This window comes from Colletotrichum phormii (genome assembly GCF_030913505.1).
Source record: "Colletotrichum phormii strain CBS 102054 chromosome Unknown BDP81scaffold_6, whole genome shotgun sequence".
Classification (NCBI taxonomy): Eukaryota; Fungi; Ascomycota; class Sordariomycetes; order Glomerellales; family Glomerellaceae; genus Colletotrichum; species Colletotrichum phormii.
Window position 1 is genome coordinate 535077 of NW_026851448.1, and position 18969 is coordinate 554045.

Below are 18969 nucleotides of genomic sequence, written 5' to 3' on the forward strand. Positions count from 1 at the left end.
CATGCGATGGACGCTTTATTGGTGGTTGTCCTACATCTGCTTCAACTTGGCCCATTGCCACCGCTGATCTTCGCAAAAACTCACGCTCAAATTAGCGACCAACCTGGCAAGTTGGTCTTTGTAATAGTCTAAAATAGGAAGAGGTCTTTGTGCTGAAGTAGGCTACAGATGATTTAGGACAGTACAGTTGTTTAGCTAGGGTATCTACCGGGTTGTATTATGTATAATTGTCACTAATATGGCGCTCCTTCAATTCCAAATTCCACTCGAGTTATCCCCCAAAATCAATAGACCATACATCAACTCCTCTTCACCATCCCTCACCCCGAGTCCGTGTTTTTCCCACCTACAATCCTGTTGATCGAGGTGCATTTTAAAGGTTCACATCACTCAAGGCCTCTCCTCATCTTGGAAATCAAGCTCAAGCACTCGGAGTCTGTTGCTTTTCCGCGACAGGCGGTGCAACCGGCGCATACTGCGACGGTACGACGCCACCTCCAAGCTGCGGCGAAAAGACTTGAATCGTCCCATCATACGGCCTCGTAGCAACCTTGTTCTTGCATTTTGAGCAGGTGTAGTGCATGTCCTCGCACCACCCCGCAATACAGGGCACGCATGTTAGGCAGACGCAGAGAAGACAGCAAAGAGCACCGGCAACCCTGAAAACCTGCGTGTAAGCCGGTTGACGTGGAAGTAATATCACGAAATCATCAGTCAACTTACATTTGCATAGCGGTTCCCTCTTTGGCAATGACCGTCTGGGTCCTCTGCTTGCAAAAGGGGCAGTCAATCCATTGCGGCTCGTCGCCCAGCATGTGCAACGGCGTAACCGTCGCTGGGTTCGCGAGGGGAGTGATCGTCGGACCCCCCTTTTGTTGAGCGGCCATTGGTGTTGCAGGTTGTCTGCGAGAGTCGTCAGAAAAGATTACAAGACCATGGAGATGCCACTTAGAAGACTCACTCGAACTGTATCAAGTCCGCCGGCATCTCTCTGGCGGGAGCAGGGCCGCTTCCCTGCACAGTAGACGCAATTGGAGATTCTCTCTCATAGGTTGGTGCCGGCTCTTGGACGTCGATCGCCGGGGGAGGAGCAGTCTTTTGGTCCGACATCTTTGCTTCTGAGATTTGATTCGTGGTGTAGGATGGTGGATCGTTGTGTATCACAATTGTACGGCTTGGAAGTCACCACTAATGGATTGGATAGAGGAACAGGTAAGGAAAGCTTGGTCAGTATTAAATAGAGAGGACGCGAGAAACAGATAAAATACAGACTTTTGAGATGACGAACATGTGGTCACTTTTTAATACATGTAAAACTCTCCCTCCAGGTAAGAACCGTAAGATTGCCTCCGGGCACGCGTGAGTCCTACCAAGGTGGCACTAACAGCGGCACAGCATCGCAGGAATCCACAATCAGGCAGAACCGTAACATCGACAGCGATCGCCATTGGTGCTTACGGGAATAGACTTGCTCGGCAGGGGGCACAATGTCTCTCCCGGGTCTCCCCCCTCCCCAAGGCTCTACGAAGTTGGTGTGGGCGGCGCAGCCCTACAACCAGGGCGATTGCGCCTCGTGTGTGAAATGTGAGGGTTGCGTCGGGGCAAAGCTGAGAGACACCCCGGGAATCTTACACCCACGCGCTTTGGATGAGCAGATGATAGGTGGTCTCGACTGCCTAATGCAGTTCCTATGGCGAAGCGATATCCGATGTTACACCAATCGATCCCGTCCCATAATAATAGAACAGGGGGAGCAGACACGACGATCAGACAGCCCAGCCTTACTTCGACTTCACGAATGACTTTGCTGACACAGCCACTTTTTTATGCAGTGCTGCTCCTTCGAACTTCATCTGCATCATCAATTCCATGATTCGGAATGATACTAATAATGCAACTGATAGTCCATGGTCAATAATGTTGATGTAGTCTGGCCCAACCCCCTCTGCCTCTTTGAAGAGACCCCCAGATGGATCACCATCCAGAACCCCAACAGCGAGTTATCAACGCAGCGTCAAGATGCGCTTAATCAAAGCTTCATCCATACACAGCGACAATCTCCAACTCATCGACTTCAACCCGGATCAACTTCCCCGCTACGCGATCCTCTCACATACCTGGGGCGACAACGAAGTCATCTACGCCGACATCAGAGACCAAAATGCGGCCACCAAGCCCGCCTTCCAAAAAGTCCGCTACAGCTGCATCCAGACCCTGGCAGACGGTCTCGTATACGTCTGGATCGACTCGTGCTGCATCGACAAGAGCAGCAGCGCGGAACTCTCCGAGGCCATCAACTCCATGTACGAGTGGTACATGAAGTCGGAAGTCTGCTACACCTATCTCTCGGGCGTACCCGCCACCGTGGACCCAGTCAAGACGGACGGCACGTTCGCCTCGTGCCGGTGGTTCACGCGCGGCTGGACCCTTCAAGAACTCCTCGCCCCGGCCGAAATGGTCTTCTTCTCCGAGGACTGGGTGAAAGTAGGGGAGAAGACGACGCTCAGCAGGCCTCTATCCGTCATCACAGGCATAGACGAAGACATGCTCACGGGCCTCAAACCCCTCGAATCAGCAAGCCTCGCCAAGCGCATGTCCTGGGCCGCGCACCGGCAAACAACAAGACCCGAAGACGTGGCCTACTGCCTGATGGGCCTCTTCGGCGTCAACATGCCCATGCTCTACGGCGAAGGCGAGCGCGCCTTCCTCCGCCTCCAAGAGGAAATCATGAAGCAGTCCGACGATCAATCCCTCTTCGCCTGGGTCGACCTATCAGCCTCAACCGAGACCTACCACAGCCTGCTCGCCAAATCACCCGCCAACTTCGCCTACTCCAACTCCATCATGCCCTACCAGGACTGGGAGCCGCGGCCGCCGTACTTCATGAGCAACCGCGGCCTGCGCATCGACTTACCCCTGACGCTCTGCGGCGAGGACATCTTCGTCTCGGCGCTGGACTGTCCCGCGCCGCCAGACTACGAGGATTCTACGTTCTTGGCAATCTATCTCAAAAAGATTTCGAGCGGCGGGGACCAGCAATTCGCGCGCGTGCAGGTGAACCAATTCGCCAAGGTCCAGGAGCGAGGGAACAGGCAGACGCTCTACGTGCGGCAGACGTTCAACGGCGTCGCGGACGCGGAGGGCGTGTTCCCGCAGCACATTATCCAGCTCCAAAAGGGACCGTCGCGCGATCAGTACTCGGTGCTGAATCTCGTGCACTCCAAGGAGGCTGACCGAGGGGACCGGCCGGCGGCGTGTACGTCGAGCAGGGGCTTTGGACGGGACTTGATTCACACGGCGACGGGGAAGACGATTACTTTCCGTAACCCGAAGGCGGCGGGCCAGCTTGCCGGGGCAGTCACCTTTGCGCGAACGGACGGGTCCCGGCTGCTCATCATGTTCGGGTCCATGGACGGCATCCGAGCCGGGTTCCACGCCCGCGAGCTACCGCCTCGGTTCCCGGGCATGAACCAGAACGAAAACCAGAAGCAGGCAAACAAAAATCCCTCCAACGCAAAGGAGGAACCCCAAAAAGAACCGCCGGAAGCGACCTTTTCCTTTGACGACTTGCAAACAATGTTCCGCCCGACCCCAGCGGGCGTCGACGTCGAGCTGGAGCGGTTCCGGGTGCGCGTAGACGTGGAGACGGTGATTGCGAACGCGAGCAAGTACCTGATGGCGGACGTGCTCATCGAGCCCGTCAACCGGCCGTGGGACCCGTTTGAGCCGCTGGACGCGGCTCTCGGGTGGTATGAGGGGGCGACGGGGCGGCAGAATCGGGGGCAGTCTGCTGCTGCTCAAGCGGCGGTGGGGGCGCAAGCGGCGGTGGGGGCGCAAGCGGCGGTTCCGATTAGTAGGGATGGTGGGAAAACGAAGAGGGCTTCTTCTAGGTGGAGGAGGTTGATTTCATGAGTCGTTTTTGGCCTTGATGGAAGTAGGTACTTTGCGATGGGCTAGGAGGGCGGGAGAAGATATATGAGGAAGGGGAAAAGGGCACATGATTCGAGGGAGATACCACTTGGGAGAGGAAATTATATCGGCGTTTATACCTTGGGACCAAACACGTAGGTAGATTGGAGTACAACTTATCCGTACATAGGCCAACATTCACATTTAGATGTCAAGAAAGTCCGGCATCATCTTCAGTCACCTAGGAGATCAAGAGTCGAACTACCTTGGGCTGGCTACCTTACCTTACCTTATCTGCTAAAGGCATCAGCAACTTACAGGTAGTCAGTCTCGGTATTCTCCCAAAGACCACTTCTCACGACTACCGACTTGAATCCCCACGTGCCAGCAGCAACAACGGCCTAGAGCACTTTACCGCGACGACCGAAAATGCCTTGGGAGTATTATAGTGTTATTAAGGAAAGGCCAAAAAGAAGAAGAAGAAAAAAAAAAAGACCTGACCCACACAGCCACTCACTGACCGCCGTTTCCCACGGTCCCCCTTCCCCGCCCCTCCCTTCCGGCCCCAGAACCCGGCCGGATGCTTTCCCCCCGTCCTCTGCGCAGCGTAGCGCCGTAAGCCCATCTCACCTCACACCTCACAACTCTTTGTACACAGCGACACAACACAGTCAGTGGGAATCCCAACCAACTCTAGAAAAACGTAGAAAAGAGAGAGGGAAGGAAAGAAAAGAGGTCGAACAGCAAGTCGACTCGAACCCGCGACCTCTCAATCTCGAGGCCCACTCAGCTAAGGTAGGTAGTCAGTCTGTAGGTGAAGTACCTTAGGTGAGCGCGTGAAGTGAGGTACCTATCCCAAGAAATGCATCCGCCCGTCACCCAACATCCCAAGCACCAAAAATGCCACATAAAGAGAAGCTACCGGCTACGACTGGTAGATTCAAATTGCTCACCACTTAAGGCTGCCCGTCGAAATACCTTATTAGGTGTGTTAAAGACACAATGTTACCATTCGGCTGTCGTCCCGCGTCGACGACGGGCGATACTTCCTTGAAGGAAAAGTTGCGCTTCCGGTCCCTATGAAGCTTTCTGCCTTGACCTCGCACTTGCCCACCTTCCCTCCTTCCCTCTTGGAAGTCATCATCCCCTCATTCGATTATTTTCCACATTCACCCCGTCTTCAAACAATAGCAAGCCATATCTCGAACCATGAATCAGCAAAAGTCGTAACCAGAGGGAGGACTGCATGAAAAAAAAAACGCGTGCAACCCCCCTCCCCCCCGCCACCTCGCAAATCGGCCGGCGAATCGGCCCCCGCCTCAAAACCACCCGGGACTGGACTCGGCTCCCCCACTTCTATGGACGCTCCCCGAATCCAATGACGAGGGAAAAAAATAAAAAGTACCCTGATCCTGCCGTACTCCGTATCTTACCTCACTCTCACAAAGTAGACAAAAAAAAAACCAATCCAATGAAATCCTCGCTGCTCACCGAAAAACAAGAGGCAAGCCATGTCGCCTCCCGAACACGTTGCTCAATCTCGCTCGCCCATTGCCGCATGATTCACGCCGTCCCATCCCCCGTGAAAGTACCTATCTACCTAGTGGTCCCCAAAGTCCCCCCCTCCCTCCAAGCATCCGCGCCATCAAATGTAAGTAGTACCGGCCCAGCCCAAGTTCGGCAAGCACGCAAGTTAGGGTAGCAAGGTAGGTAGCCTCCCTCTCTCATCCGTCTCTCCCATCCCGCTGATCCGCTGCACGTCATCACCCATCGCTCCCGGTGCCATCGCCATGATCAACTAAGTACACCGCCAAAGGTAGCACATAGTCAGGCGATAAGGGCATTGAGGGCGCAAAATCCGCCATTGGAAATGAAAAGTTCGCCTCCCCCGCCCGGCAGAAACGCCTCCCTTCAACGGTGCGTTGGCTAGGTGCGGCTCGTGACTTTGTGGCGGGTGGTGTCCTGCCGTCAAAGTCGGAGAGCTTGTTTGCTACAGGTCAGAGTTCGCACTGCAGTGTGGTAGTTGACATGTGGGTATGGCTCGTAAGAATATTCGCATGTTGACCGAGGGAGACTAGTATGGTTGGTGGCGGCGCAAGTAAACATTTCATTAGAGCTGTGAGGCTCTTCTATGGAAACCGAATCTATCATAGGAAAGAAAAAACACAGAACAGAATCATCCGTCACTCATGCTGCTCCGTACTGTGCCAGGTGCTGCCTCTTGGATAAATATAAATCTCACAGGAGCTAGCAATCGAGACAGAACATTGACATATCCCAATGACATAAGAGACTTCGTAAAAGAAATGGAAAGAACAAGATTCTGGTCATCAATCCGTCATCGTCATCAATCTATGCCATCATCCGTGTATGCTCGTCGTGAAACGTCAGTGTGCGTCTATTAAAGGCCTCGTGCTACAGCGAGGGAGACGAGGCCGGACGCTATATATCGTTATGGTTGGTATCCGTGGTTGTTGTAAAACGTATAATGAGTGCCTTGAAATCGACAGGCAAACATGTCCCGCTCATGGGCTAGGACTAGGGCTAGGACTCTCGTACTCCATGATCTCGATGGAATAGTAGGGAAGCTCTCGCGCCAGCGTGCCGCTGTCGCAAAAGATAAAAGTGCCTTCAACCTCACTCTCGGGCTCATCGACTTCGTCGATACGAGGCGGGGGTGGGTCTTGGAATAGGATAAAGCTGTGCCTGTGGCTGTCTCCGTAGCGTCGCCGGAGTCTGCGGGCGCTGGAGCCGACATCGTCTGCGTCGAGGGGTGTCATATCTTCGTGGTCAGAATCGCTACGCTCCGATATGGTGCGCTTGCCAATGCTAGATCCGTGGGACCGCCGCTTGCGCATCTTCAGCTCCCGTTGCATGCGCACGAACTCGCGGTGGGCCTCATCGGCATCCAAGTCGTTATCCGAACCTTCAGAGCTGTTCTCATCAAAACCAAGATTTCTCATATCCTGCGTGAAGCCGAGAGGGAGCCCTCTGGGTGGTGGTGCCCGTGATCGAGAGCGAGCAGATGCTGGGGAGGAGAAGCCTGAGGGGGCAATGGTGCCGCTGCGGTCTTGGTCCATTGGGTCAAAGTCGGAAAGTTCTTCCAGCGTGAAATTCGCTTTGACTGTTGATGTGGTAGTGGCGGTGACAATGTGAGTTTCTTGGCAAATCTCTTGGATGGGAGGCGTAGCCAAAGACTCTGATTCCGAGTCTGAGTCGGACTCATCGTCTTCGTCTTCGTCTTCATCTTCATCTTCCTCTTCATCCGATTCCTCTTCAGAACTGCTATCAACAGCCATACGAGAGGCCGGCATAGGCGCAGGCCTTTGAGCGAACATGGAAGCCGATATGGATACTGGCATCGGGGCCGGAGGAGCAAAGCGCATAGGCGTATCGTCGTCTGAGTCTTCCGATTCTTCGTCGTCTGAATCTTCGTCTTCGTCTTCGTCGTCGCTGTCCTCATCTTCGTCGTCGTCATCGTCGTGGTTGGCCTTAGGTCTTGCTTGAAGTACCTGGCGTTGTTCAGACTCGGGTTCGGACTCGGATTCCTCCTCTTCATCAGACTCAGAGGAGTCTTCGGAAGAGGTGCGGGGCGACAAGTGAGCGAAGCGATTAGGCGTGAAGCTGAATTCGTGGCCATTGCCAGTAGGCTGAATGCTGGAGTCATCGAGTATGATTTGGTGATGCCATTGCGGCAAGTGTCGTGCAGCGAACTTGCGGTTCGCCATTGGCATGGTGGAGGTAGGGGTTTGAGGCGGTGAGTTTGGACCTCCAAGAGGGCCCAGCATCATGCTGGGCGTGGCCGGCCGCGACTTGCGAGGCATGCTCAATGGCGCCTGCGATATGGCAATTGAGGTGCTGCCTCTCTAATACGCCCCAGCGGCCGATTTGTTGATCTGGGGCTCTAGCCTTCTTTGTGTGGTGGTGATCTATCGATCGTGTCTTTGTTGCAGGACTCGACTTTTTTCTTCTTTCTCCCTCGATTATGCGGGGAAGATGAAGTTCAGCGGGCAAATGAGATCAGATCAGCTCCAACGAGCGACAGCCAGTAGATAGGCTTGGTTGTGTGATTGGTTCCGATGAAGGTGGTATATCAAGCAAAGTAGCAGAAGTCAAGGCGTCAACACCCAAAGTAAGAACCTCCGACAAGGAGAAGAGGATATTCGGCTGAAGCTGTAGGTTGTCATGATAGATCTGGCGGGAAATGCTTGAGATTGAGCAAAGCGCGCGCGGGAGGAAGCGGACCAGTTCGAATGCACTCGAGGAGCAACACAAACCAGGGTCCCTTCTAGGAATGGAAGCAGAGTTCAGGTCACTGGCAAGTGACGGAAAGTCCCCAACTTTCCCGTCTCTTTCGAACGCGAAATCGGGGGTTTCCAAGCAGCTGGGTGTCACTGGCGGTGGCCCGTCACTGACAAGAGAGACAGTGGGGAGGAATGTTTCGGGGGGGACACCGTGGGATGTGCGGGATCCCGGGTGTGGGGACGACGAAAATCGGGCGGGCGGTGACGATAGGACCACGGGCTTTGTCCAGGGTGACCAGGGACTGCCTTGTTGAGGGGCGCTGCGGGTTGCAGCACGAAATGGCTGACTGAGATGAAAAAGGCGGTGGTGCAATGCGCACGCGAGCAGGAATAGCACCAGTGAGGTGACTTCGGCTGCCGGTCTACTGCGGTAGGGGAATGTGTTGGACGGAAGGGATTTGGGGAAATCGAAGACAAGCGTGGGGGACCTGGGTCAAAAAGAGAGGCTCAGGAATTTGTCGGACAAGAGGTGAGTGGAATGAATACCGTGGAAAAGAACAGCGGAGGAACGACAACAACAGATTGCCGGAGCCAGCGATTCCGAGTCTGAATCCGAATCTGAGTCTGGCTGGATTTGTTGTGATGCGTTGGCGTCTCAAGTGGAATGGCAAGCCAAAGAGACGACGGACTGCCGATTGTATGATTTCTCGCTGAATTCTGGATTGTGGATGTCCGCGCTGCCGGTGGTGGTGAGGAAGTCTCCCGGTGCTGCTTGAATCAACCGTATAAATTGTGTACTAGACGACTCCCGTGATAGGCCGAGAACGGGTCGTTGGCACGGCTAGACAGTCCGGTCTTATAGGTATGGCTGATATAATGCTTGACTTCCCACCGATCGACCCTTTGCGCTGACTAGCAGAGGGGATGGGAATCGAACGTGAGATGATGGCCAGACGGTTAATGGTCGAGCGAGAGGTAGACACAAGTCAACAACGAGAAGGGAAAAGAAGAGAGGGGGAAAACGAAAAGAAAAGATTTTCTAGTAGTGTGTGGGATGGAGAGAGAATTAAGAATCAAAAGAAGTCATTGCACATGTGCGCTGCAGTTCTGCGGCATGCCCATGCCCATGCCATTCCATGCAGCAAGAAAACTCCATCCCTTGGTCACCTAAGGTAAGGCAGAGAGAGAGGAGAGCCTCTTCTCGCCCACTTGCTGCAAGTTGCAACTGGTGCTGCTAGAGACGTGTGGGTGCCGGCCAGCTGCTTTACTGCGGTGTAATTTGATTGCTGGCGCGAGTGCTCCTGCGAGAGACCCCATACTGCCGCTGCTGGATGCTGTGGCCCTCGTGGAGGTCTTCCTATCAGAAGTAAAAGTCTTGTCCAGCCGGCGGTTGGGATTGGGTGCGGTTCCTCTTTTGCGCATTCTCGCGGGGCGCAAAGTTGGACTTTGGGCAGCAATGCTCCAGGACTGCCCCCCCCCCCCGGTCTAACCGTGTGTCCCGCAGCGGCATCGAGAGAATTGCATGTGTGTGTGTGTGTGTGTGTGTGCTCGCGCGTTTGCGGATACCGCAGTGGCGTACTGGCTGACTGGACCGGGGCCGCCATGGCTTGACTGGTTGTTCGGCTGGAATGGGCTGGATTGGGGGTTATGAACGGTATCAAGCGAAAGAGGACGTCCACTGCGCGGGAGTCGAGGGCGTGATGCGAAGGAGGGGTAATGGAGGGGTGTGGTTGTGGATAGACGCCAGATCGCCGACTATTGGCGATTCTTGGTCGGCCTCTTTTTTTCTTCTTAGTCGGAGCCCTGTGCCTGTCAAGCCTTTCCCCCACGAGCCTGTTGGATACCTAGGTATGTACTTGTTGCTTCGGCGGGTCTCTCGTCTGGGCCTAGACTGAATATCTTGCTTGCCGTTGTGTCTGGTCCTTACGAAGCCGGACACTTGGTTCAACGTCTGTTCTGTGGTGTAAGCCTGGTGCCGTGAGAGGGCAAATGTCTGCGACATGGGAGCCCAAGCAACCTGGCATTGTTGCGTCAACATCTACGGACCACAGGGCATGATGCCGTCCCTTATTGAGACGTTGCTGCTCGTGTCTCTTAGAGACTGGTTGACGGACGGATGACCGGTAAGGCTACTTGCCTCTCTCGCTGGAGACGGTGGCAGGGTATCGAGCATCAGCAGGCTCTAGCTACAGGTATCCATCCAAGAGAGAACAAGACGTGATAGGCGAAGAAAGTTTTTGAGAGACTGCTGGGAACCATTAGAAGTTTGTAAAGAATCAGAAAAGGGCGGGCTAGCTGGCAGCACTTGTGCCCAATCATCGAGGGTCGAGATTGCATGGAATACCCAAGGGCGTTTTCAAAGGCTTGCAGGTTTCTGCAGTCTTTGCAGAACGGCTCAAGGACAAGTTCTCCCTCCCTAGCTAGAGCCACCGTGAAGCTGCAGCAAAGAGCCCAAGCCTCAAGGTCGCTACTTGAGAGGAAAAAAATAGCGAGACTGAATGGCTGGGAGGAATCAGTGATTGTGTGTCCGTAGGTAGTCTGAGCTCTCTGAGGTGTATTGGAGGGGTGAATGTGACGAGGGGCAGGATGCATCATGCTCGTGGCCGGGTCAGATTTGTGGAGAGGAAGAAAAGAAGGCGGTCAGAATGCACACGCCCACCCGCCGCCCATGGACCGTGAGCGAAAGGACCAGAAAAACGAAAATTGACGGGAGGAAGGAGCGACCACTACAGTCATCAGTGCCTTCCTGCTTCCTTCCGTCTCCTTCCAATTCCATGGTAACACAACAACGCACATGTCGCAGGGTGGGAAGGTGGCACGGGTGGGAAGGTGCCGCAACTGGCAGTCGCGACTCACAAATTACTTGCGGTGAAATTCTAGAAGGCAACTGGAAGCCAACACGGCCAAGTGCATGAAACGGCAACTTTGCGCCGGGCCTCGACGTTGTGCCACTCCAATCCCGTCCAAAACGGTACATGTACCCAGCTCTTGGGTGCTATTAGCTGGTGTACTTAGGTCCAGTCCACGCCATTGGGAATATCATCACCAATACAACCACCGGGCACGACCACCGTCACCATCCATCTCGGGACGCCTTGTTCGAACCACTGAACATTTGCAGTTGCGTCTTAGACAACAGCACCCTTGAAGAGACTGGGATGCATGGGTGGGTACTCCGTACTCCGTAGTATACGTACTATGTATCCGTACGGATAGACTGGCCTCGCTCCCTGCAGCCCAACGCTGACGGACCCTCTTCTTAGCCTTTCTTCCATTCCTTGCTGGTCGAGAAGATCCCTTATCCAAGCGGCCAGGCCCGATTACACAGTATTGTTTGTTTGTAATGCCGATAGCCACCGTTTCTTTCTTCGTTGACATGCTACGCGAGCTCTGTAAGTACCGAGAAACGTGGAATTGAACGCCTTACTGATCTGTAAGATGATACAGCCAAAGGCTCCCAAGATCCATTCTGATTCTTGATCCTACAACTCGAGGAGTTCCGCGGTTTCTTCCAGACGCACCAAAAAGGCATCGTCGTCCTTCCTTCCTGGTTAGGGCATGACCCCCCTTCCTCCCACCTCCTCGTCTATGCACCGCATCGTCAACTTGCGCAAGCGTGCATTTGGGAGTTCGCGCCAGAGTGGGCAGCCCAACGCCCCAAAGGCCCCCCTTCATCTGCAGGTCCGACGGGCCTTTCCCGCAGGAAGACCGACTTGAGAATAACTCCACGTGTAGCCCATCGGTGGTGGGCTGGTGCTGGTGTGTGAGGGCCCCATGTCTGTTCGAGAAGCCTGCTTTTTGTGGAAGGACAAGGAACCTTTGCCTTGCGAATTGAGGCTCTGCGATTCTGCAGTTGACGTGGTGTCTTACGGGATCCAGAAGAGCTGACGGGGACTACGATTCCCGCCGAATGGAGACTGATGAGGTCTGCTGGTGGTGCTAACGTGCTAAAATCTGTAAGAACAATCTCTCACCAGCAAATAAATTCCGTTGGTGTGCCCAAGGCAGGTAGGCTTTTGCTCATAATGGCTTCTCAAGACTTGAAACCGGGTTGGGTGAGTTCATGAGGCAAACGGGGGGATATTCAAGGAGTCCTCTAAACGAGAAATCACCTCCGTTGATAGGCACATAATTATTAGTCTCTTTTCAAGTAGCCGCGCACCTACAAACCTACAAGTGACTCTTTTCGTGCCCAGGTCATCTGCTTGAAGAGATTTCAAACATCACATGTGCATTAAAAACATTGAGGCCATAAAAGTCTCTCCCTCGAGACCTTGATGATATTCTCCAACTTTCAGTCAAGGTAGAAAGAAATCCTGTTGGAAGCTCACAAGGTCGACATTGTCTGCCGTAAGGTAGCTGGTATTGGTGGAGGCACCTGGCAAGTTGGCACCTGCTTGAGGCTTGAGCTCCAAAACCAGAGCGCGTCAAATGCGACATCCAATCAGTGCTCTCTCCTCGTAGCCCCACACGGAACTTTCCAGCTACGCGTGCTTCGACGCAACTACACTTCTTAGCCATCCATCAAGAAGACCAACGTTCGTTAAGTCTACACATCCACTGTCATCAACAGGGCGTAGAACATCAGTAGTATCGTTTGAACATCCCTCCGGTCGCAATCCAAAGCCTCGAATCCCGTCGAAATCGTTTCCATCTTGCCGTCGACTCCGATATCCGTAAGAACCACGACGATGAACAATCAAGGCCAGCCTGGCCAGGCCGCCGCCGGTCAAACCGTGCCGAGTGCACGACAGCCACCCATGTATCGACCCGAGATGATGCGAAACCTTCCCATCCTGAACGACGAAGAGAAGCAGAAGTACGAGAGAGGGTTGCGCCAGCTGTGGAATCACTATGAGACGCATCCTGAGGAGTCCGCTCAACACCAAGATGCCAAGAAGAAGATCCAGGACTTCACTAAAATGCTGCTTAACAAACTCCAGCAACGCCGCATGCAGGTCCAGCAACAACAGCAGGCACAACAGCAAGCCGCCCAGCAGCAGCAACAGGGCGGTCAACAGGCTCAGCAGCAACAGAGTCAGCCTGCGCAGCCAGCGGCGCCCGCGCAACAAGCCCAGCCGGCTCAGCAACAAGCACCGGCTGCCGCTGCCAGCCAGGCGAACCTCGGGGGCGTCACTATCAAGACCGAACCAAAGACCGAGAACACCGCGACGACGACAGCAGAGCCTGCGCATGCTCCCACGCCCGCGCCTGCTCCAGCGGCGGCGGCGCCAACCCCCACGGCGCCGCAGCAGGCACCGCAGGCACCTCAGGCACCGCAGGCGACGCAGTTTCCGGATCACATTCTAGCCCATATCCGACAGATGACCTTCAACCCGCCTCAGGGGATCCTTGACAAAGGCCAGGAGGCGGCTGCCCGATGGTCTAATGACTTCAAGGCCAAATACCTAAGGGCTCTGATGCAGATGGATCAGCAGGGAATCCAGATAAGGCGGATCGATGCGCACGTCAAGAATCAGCAAGAAAAGGGTGCGCTGGGTACAGACGAAGCAAAGCAGCTTCAAATCAGGAGAGATCATGCTCAAAAGATGCACACCGAGGCCCAGACCTTTGTCCAGAATTTTAGAAAATCTCAGGAAGGTATCAACAAGGCGAGGGCGGCGGTGGCAGCAGCTACCGCGGCGGGGCAGACTGCGGCAAGTGCGAGCGCGGCGGCTGCACAACAACGACCGCCTTCTCAACAGCAGCAACAAAACAGCCCAGCCGTCGCGGCATCACAACCTCCCTCGACGCAGCCTGGTGGTGCTCAAGCAAGCCCAGCACCGACTGCCCAAGGCACCCCGGCCACACAAAATGCCCAGAACCCCACCACAGCAGTGAATGCCGCGATCGAGGCAGCTAAGAACCAGCAAATGACCGCCGCAGCCGCCGCAGGTCAAGGCACCCCCCCTCAGCAGCAACAGCAGCTGCCTCAACAACATCAGCAACAAGCACAACAGCAACAGCAACAGCAATTGCAGCAACACCAGCAGCAGCTCCGACAGCAACAACTCCAACAACAACAGGCTCAGGCTGCGGCTCAGGCTGCGGCTTCCTCTGCCGCGACACCGACTACGTCCCAAGCTCCCCAAGCTCAACAGCCCATGGCTTCTGCACCGCAGCAAACCATGAATCAAGGGCAACATCACCCCCCTCCCGTCAACACTGCCATCGCGTCGGTCTCTGCAGGTGGTGGACTCCCCTCGGCAGGCACACCTACCCAGCGCGTCGCGACTCCCCAGTCTGCCGCTCCTGCCGGCCCTGGTCAAGCTCTCAGTCATTCGGCCGCCGTATCCCGCGCAAACCAGCGCAACGTGCAGACGTCAGTCCCTGTTCAGCAGGCCACGGGTACTCCTGGCTCAGCCGGCGCACACGCTCAGGGCGTCATGGGATCTGGAGCAGTTCCGCAACAACAACACGCGCATCCGACACAGCCAACTCAGACGCTGCAGTCTAAACTCCCGATCCCTAAGCAGCTCCCGGAAAAGGCTACTTCCGTGCCTCAACCCGTTGTGATGGCGGGCGGTGCTGGCGCTGGACGTCCTACTTATACGGGCGGTGGCGGCATAGCTGGAGGTGTCATGGGCCAGCCCGCGGTCTCAAAGATCCCCGCATACGTTCATGAGGCCGAGGGCGATCACGTTCTTAGCAAGAAGAAATTGGACGAGCTCGTGCGACAGGTCTGCGGCGGAAATGCCGAGGGTCAAGAGATCAACATGTTGACTCCCGAAGTTGAAGAGGTACGTTGACTAGATTACTAACTATCCGATGATGACAAACGTTTGCTAACCCCATTGCAGAGTGTCCTGGCCATGGCAGACAGCTTTGTCGACAACGTTCTGGAGACGGCTTGCCGCAACGCCAAAGAGCGAGGCTCCAAGGTTCTCGAGATTCGCGACATTCAGCTTGTCCTGGAACGCACCTACAACATCCGCGTCCCTGGCTACTCCTCTGATGAGCTTCGCACCGTGCGCAAGATCCAGCCCTCGACTGCGTGGATCACCAAGATGAGCGCCATCCAAGCGGCCAAGGTCACCTCGGGCAAGGGCGAGTAGTACGAGCCCACCGAGAAACTGCGGCCAGCTGCCGCTGGAAAGCGAAGCACTGCTAAGAGAAGCACGGCAAAGAGCGTTCGGTTCAATCAAGAAGACGGCGGGGCGCGTGCGACATCGCCGCCCAAGACCGCCTTATCCAGGGCGAGGTCTCGCAAAACTGCATCTCCGGCCAAGAAGGCTTCAACTTCGGGAACTGCTCCGACCCAGGCTACTGGTCCTCCCCTCAGGCAGTTCTCGGTTGATGATGATAATCAGCAGGCGGACTTGTCCATGGCGACACATATGGAGGTCAACTTCCTCCCAGCAAAGAAGTAGACTTCTCTCAGGAGTAAGGCTGGTTAGATGATGGCAAATGGATGGTTTTCATAGGCATAACGGTATGGTTTGGGAGGCACGAAAAAGGCGTTTGGGACGGCGGTAATTGCTAGTTGATTTGCAACATCTCGCGCTGCGGTGATCATCCATCATGGCTTTCATAGTTATGGTATACCCAAATTGATACTACAAGTCCATTAATAGTGCTCTGTGTGTCCGTCTCAGTTTTGCGGTGACATGATGCCACAAGGAGGGAGGTAGGTCAGCAAGGTCCTCACATTCGAGGTAGCGCAGCTGGGGCCAGGTGGTGCAGAGACGCCACCGACCCGATAAGACAACAGCTAGGGATTCAGATGCAACAGTCTGCATTCAGCTGAGCAAAGTCCTCGAACACGCAAACGGTATTGGGATTCTGATGAAGGCAGAGTGTGCTACATGTTCGGAGGAAATGGTAGGGATTTTGACTACAAAAATTAAGGAGGATGCGCGAAATGTCAGCTCATGTGGTATACCATGTTGTAAGGTAGCTTCAATGGCGGGATTGGGAGCTTTGGTTGCTTAGATGACGGACCCTGAATAATTACATAATTCTAGTTCGGCGTGCATAAGTGTGGCACAAAAAAAGGCACCGCGACGACGCAGCTGAGGCAGGCAGCATCGACAACGTCACTCCCGCTTCGGACCTGGTGGCCGCCTTTGCCTCGTTCAGTGTTGGGGTTGCTCCACGCTTCCAGCAGGCCCGGCAATCTCACTCGCTAAGGAACATCAGGTAGAGGGTACAAGCCACGATAGCTGAGCCCCCGCAAAGATAGCTGTTTCTATCGGGCATCGGGTTCACATCCTTGTACCCGCTACCCGGCACCGGCTAGTGTGGTGGGTGAGGTGCTTGCCCGGTCTGTGTCGTCCCCCCCAAGGGCCTGGAAGCAGCAACCTAAGCCTCAGGTATTCAATCTTTGAGCTCTCGTCCATCGAACCTTCCTGCATCACGAGGCAAACGGCCAAACAGCAACCACCCATTCCCATCAACGAAAGCCGACTCCCACAGAGCTCTGATCTCGACTCCCGCTCGTCCTGACGCTTTCTCAACCTGTGTCACCTGACTTTTCCTCCCTCAATACCTTGCTTTCAGACGAAGCACCTGACGGGACGCCATATCTAAGCAAAACAACCCGCCCGCACTCTCCTCCCCGGGCGCGACTCCACGATTATATCCGACTGCTGCCATACCCAGCAGCACTCGACACACTCTCTACAGCACATCCACGCACATTCGGTTGAGCAAAAATGCCGGGCAAAACACCTTCACGCAACGGGAAGGATCCCCTCGAGAACGGGGTCCGTAAGAACAACAAGGACGCCGACTCCAAGAGCAAGGGCAAGAAGGGAGCAAAGGACGGCGATGAGGAGATGACTGTTGTTGTTCCCCCATCCAAGAAGGCCGCTGCTCCCCCGGCGGATGCTGACGGTGATGTTGCGATGGGCGATGAGGCCGGGGCAGATGACGCAGAGGTCAAGGTTGACCCCGTGGTGCAGGCTGTAGCAGGTATGTGATGTTTGATTAGTTCGGACTCTCTCAATGACCCCGCGAGCAATCCAGGAAGCTGACAGATGTTGCCTTTACAGACATCAAGAGCAATTTCGCTCTGCTGGACCGCGCAGTCGCGCTCTTCGATGCCAGATTCTCTCTCCGAGCCCTGCGATCGATTTCGACCATCCGCAAGCGCCTGACACCCGACATCATCGCCCAGGCCATTGCCGAGAGCTTCCCCGCGACCGTTTCCTCCGGTAACGCTGCCAAGCAGCTCCTGATCGCCATCGGCCGCGAGAATGTGCCCCTCGGCCGCTCCAGCGGTCCGGAGATGGAGGTAGACAGCGAGCCTGCCAAGACGAAGAATGGTCAGAAGAAGGAGGGGAAGGAGATCATCCCCGAGATTGACATCTTCCTCGGCATTCTGATCCAGGTCCACCTCTACGACACCAAGCAGTTCCAGCACGGAGCCGAGTTCTCCAAGCAGCTGACTGACCGTATCCACACGCTCAACCGCCGCACATTAGACTCCCTTTCCGCCAAGGTCTACTTCTACTACTCAATGTTCTGCGAGAGCCTCTCTCCTCAGCCTCCTTCTCCCCAGTCTCCGGTCGTCGCTATTCGACCCACCCTCCTGGCTGCCCTGCGGACTGCCGTACTCCGAAAGGACATCGACACGCAAGCCTCGGTCATTGTGCTTTTGCTTCGCAGCTATCTGATGACGTCTCATATTGCGCAGGCCGACTTGCTCGTATCCCACACCCAGTTCCCCGAGAACGCAGCCAACAACCAGGTTGCACGCTTCCTGTACTACCTCGGTCGCATCCGCGCCATTCAGCTGAGATACACCGAGGCACACGAGCACCTTACGGCTGCGACAAGAAAGGCCCCTTCAAGCGCCTGTGCGGTGGGCTTCTCGCAGACGGCGACCAAGCTTCTGTTGGTGGTTGAATTGTTGATGGGCGACATTCCCGAGAGATCTACCTTCCGCCAGCCCACCTTGGAGCTCTCCCTGCACCCGTACTTCCTCCTTGTCCAGGCCGTGCGGGTCGGCAAGGTTCAGAACTTCGAGACCATCATTGCGGATCATGCCGACACCTTCCGCCGCGACGGCACCTACAGCCTGATTCTCCGCCTGCGCCAGAACGTCATCAAGACCGGCATCCGTATGATGTCTCTGTCGTACTCTCGCATTTCCCTGCGCGACATCTGCATCCGCCTCGACCTCGGTAGCGAAGAGTCGGCTGAGTACATTGTCGCCAAGGCCATCCGCGATGGTGTCATTGAAGCTACCCTGGACCGCGAGCACGGATACATGAAGAGCAAGGAGGTCGGCGATGTCTACGCTACGCGGGAGCCCGGTGAAGCCTTCCACGACAGAATCCGCGCATGCTTGGCTCTCCACGACGAGAGCGTCAAGGTTAGTTTTCCAGATGTTTCCATGTCAAGACACACTCTAACAGTACCGCGTCCTAGGCCATGCGATTCCCCATGAACCAACACCGCTTGGAGTTGAAGAATGCCCAGGAGGCGCGCGAACGCGAGCGTGAGATGGCCAAGGAGATCCAGGAGGGAGATCTAGACGAGGATGACCTCGGCGGCGACTTTGATGGCATGTAACAACGCTATGTCTACTTGTTGTGTTATCCAACTTTTGCTGCCCGGTGTGCCGACGTGCCCACCCGCAATTACAAATCCAACTACTGGTTTAGAGACATCGCGGGAAACTTGATTTTTACTGATTCATTAATGGATGGGGGGTGGCGCTAGGGGGTGGAAGGGGGGAACCTTTAGCAATGATTCCGGATGCGATAGACAAGTTTCTCTTACGCTGGTCATATCTTGAAGGTGCCTGCTGGTGCGGTAGAAGGGAGCCCGAGGTTGGCTATGGTAGCCACCGGCGTGTATGTGTGAGCTG

General features: G+C 55.2%; 5 protein-coding genes across 5 annotated transcripts; 3 read left to right on the forward strand and 2 right to left on the reverse strand.

Annotated features, from left to right (window-relative positions):
- Positions 1–21: 21 nt before the first annotated feature.
- BDP81DRAFT_370344 (uncharacterized protein) lies at positions 22–1270 on the reverse strand. Its single transcript, XM_060586607.1, has 3 exons — positions 962–1270; positions 724–903; positions 22–659 (listed from the first exon to the last, which is right to left on the reverse strand). Exons 1-3 carry the CDS (start codon positions 1108–1110, stop codon positions 422–424), a joined length of 567 nt encoding a protein of 188 aa, XP_060447358.1. The 5' UTR covers positions 1111–1270; the 3' UTR covers positions 22–421.
- A 749-nt stretch (positions 1271–2019) lies between these two features.
- BDP81DRAFT_276646 (heterokaryon incompatibility protein-domain-containing protein) lies at positions 2020–2922 on the forward strand (the record flags this gene model as incomplete). Its single annotated transcript, XM_060582970.1, has 1 exon — positions 2020–2922. A coding segment is annotated over one exon (903 nt), but the record flags the coding sequence as incomplete, so codon positions are not given.
- Positions 2923–6449: 3527 nt separating this feature from the next.
- On the reverse strand, positions 6450–7700 carry BDP81DRAFT_286014 (uncharacterized protein; the record flags this gene model as incomplete). Its single annotated transcript, XM_060583030.1, has 1 exon — positions 6450–7700. A coding segment is annotated over one exon (1251 nt), but the record flags the coding sequence as incomplete, so codon positions are not given.
- A 4949-nt stretch (positions 7701–12649) lies between these two features.
- BDP81DRAFT_190882 (uncharacterized protein) lies at positions 12650–15459 on the forward strand. The gene is made up of 2 exons (XM_060582405.1): positions 12650–14893; positions 14954–15459. Exons 1-2 carry the CDS (start codon positions 12845–12847, stop codon positions 15206–15208), a joined length of 2304 nt encoding a protein of 767 aa, XP_060447361.1. The 5' UTR covers positions 12650–12844; the 3' UTR covers positions 15209–15459.
- Positions 15460–16807: 1348 nt separating this feature from the next.
- BDP81DRAFT_315127 (proteasome regulatory subunit C-terminal-domain-containing protein) lies at positions 16808–18671 on the forward strand (the record flags this gene model as incomplete). Its single annotated transcript, XM_060584062.1, has 3 exons — positions 16808–17066; positions 17147–18471; positions 18528–18671. The coding sequence occupies 3 exons, from the start codon at positions 16808–16810 to the stop codon at positions 18669–18671; spliced, it is 1728 nt and encodes a 575-aa protein (XP_060447362.1).
- Positions 18672–18969: the final 298 nt, after the last annotated feature.

Excerpts from the sequence above, each read along its gene's own strand:
- BDP81DRAFT_370344 (XM_060586607.1), bottom strand. The coding sequence starts at position 1,110 with ATGTCGGACCAAAAGACTGCTCCTCCCCCGGCGATCGACGTCCAAGAG. Across the intron at positions 904-961 it reads GCGGACTTGATACAGTTCGA|ACAACCTGCAACACCAATGG; the intron begins GTGAGTCTTCTA and ends CGACTCTCGCAG. Across the intron at positions 660-723 it reads GAGGGAACCGCTATGCAAAT|GGTTGCCGGTGCTCTTTGCT; the intron begins GTAAGTTGACTG and ends GCAGGTTTTCAG.
- BDP81DRAFT_190882 (XM_060582405.1), top strand. The coding sequence starts at position 12,845 with ATGAACAATCAAGGCCAGCCTGGCCAGGCCGCCGCCGGTCAAACCGTG. Across the intron at positions 14,894-14,953 it reads TGACTCCCGAAGTTGAAGAG|AGTGTCCTGGCCATGGCAGA; the intron begins GTACGTTGACTA and ends ACCCCATTGCAG.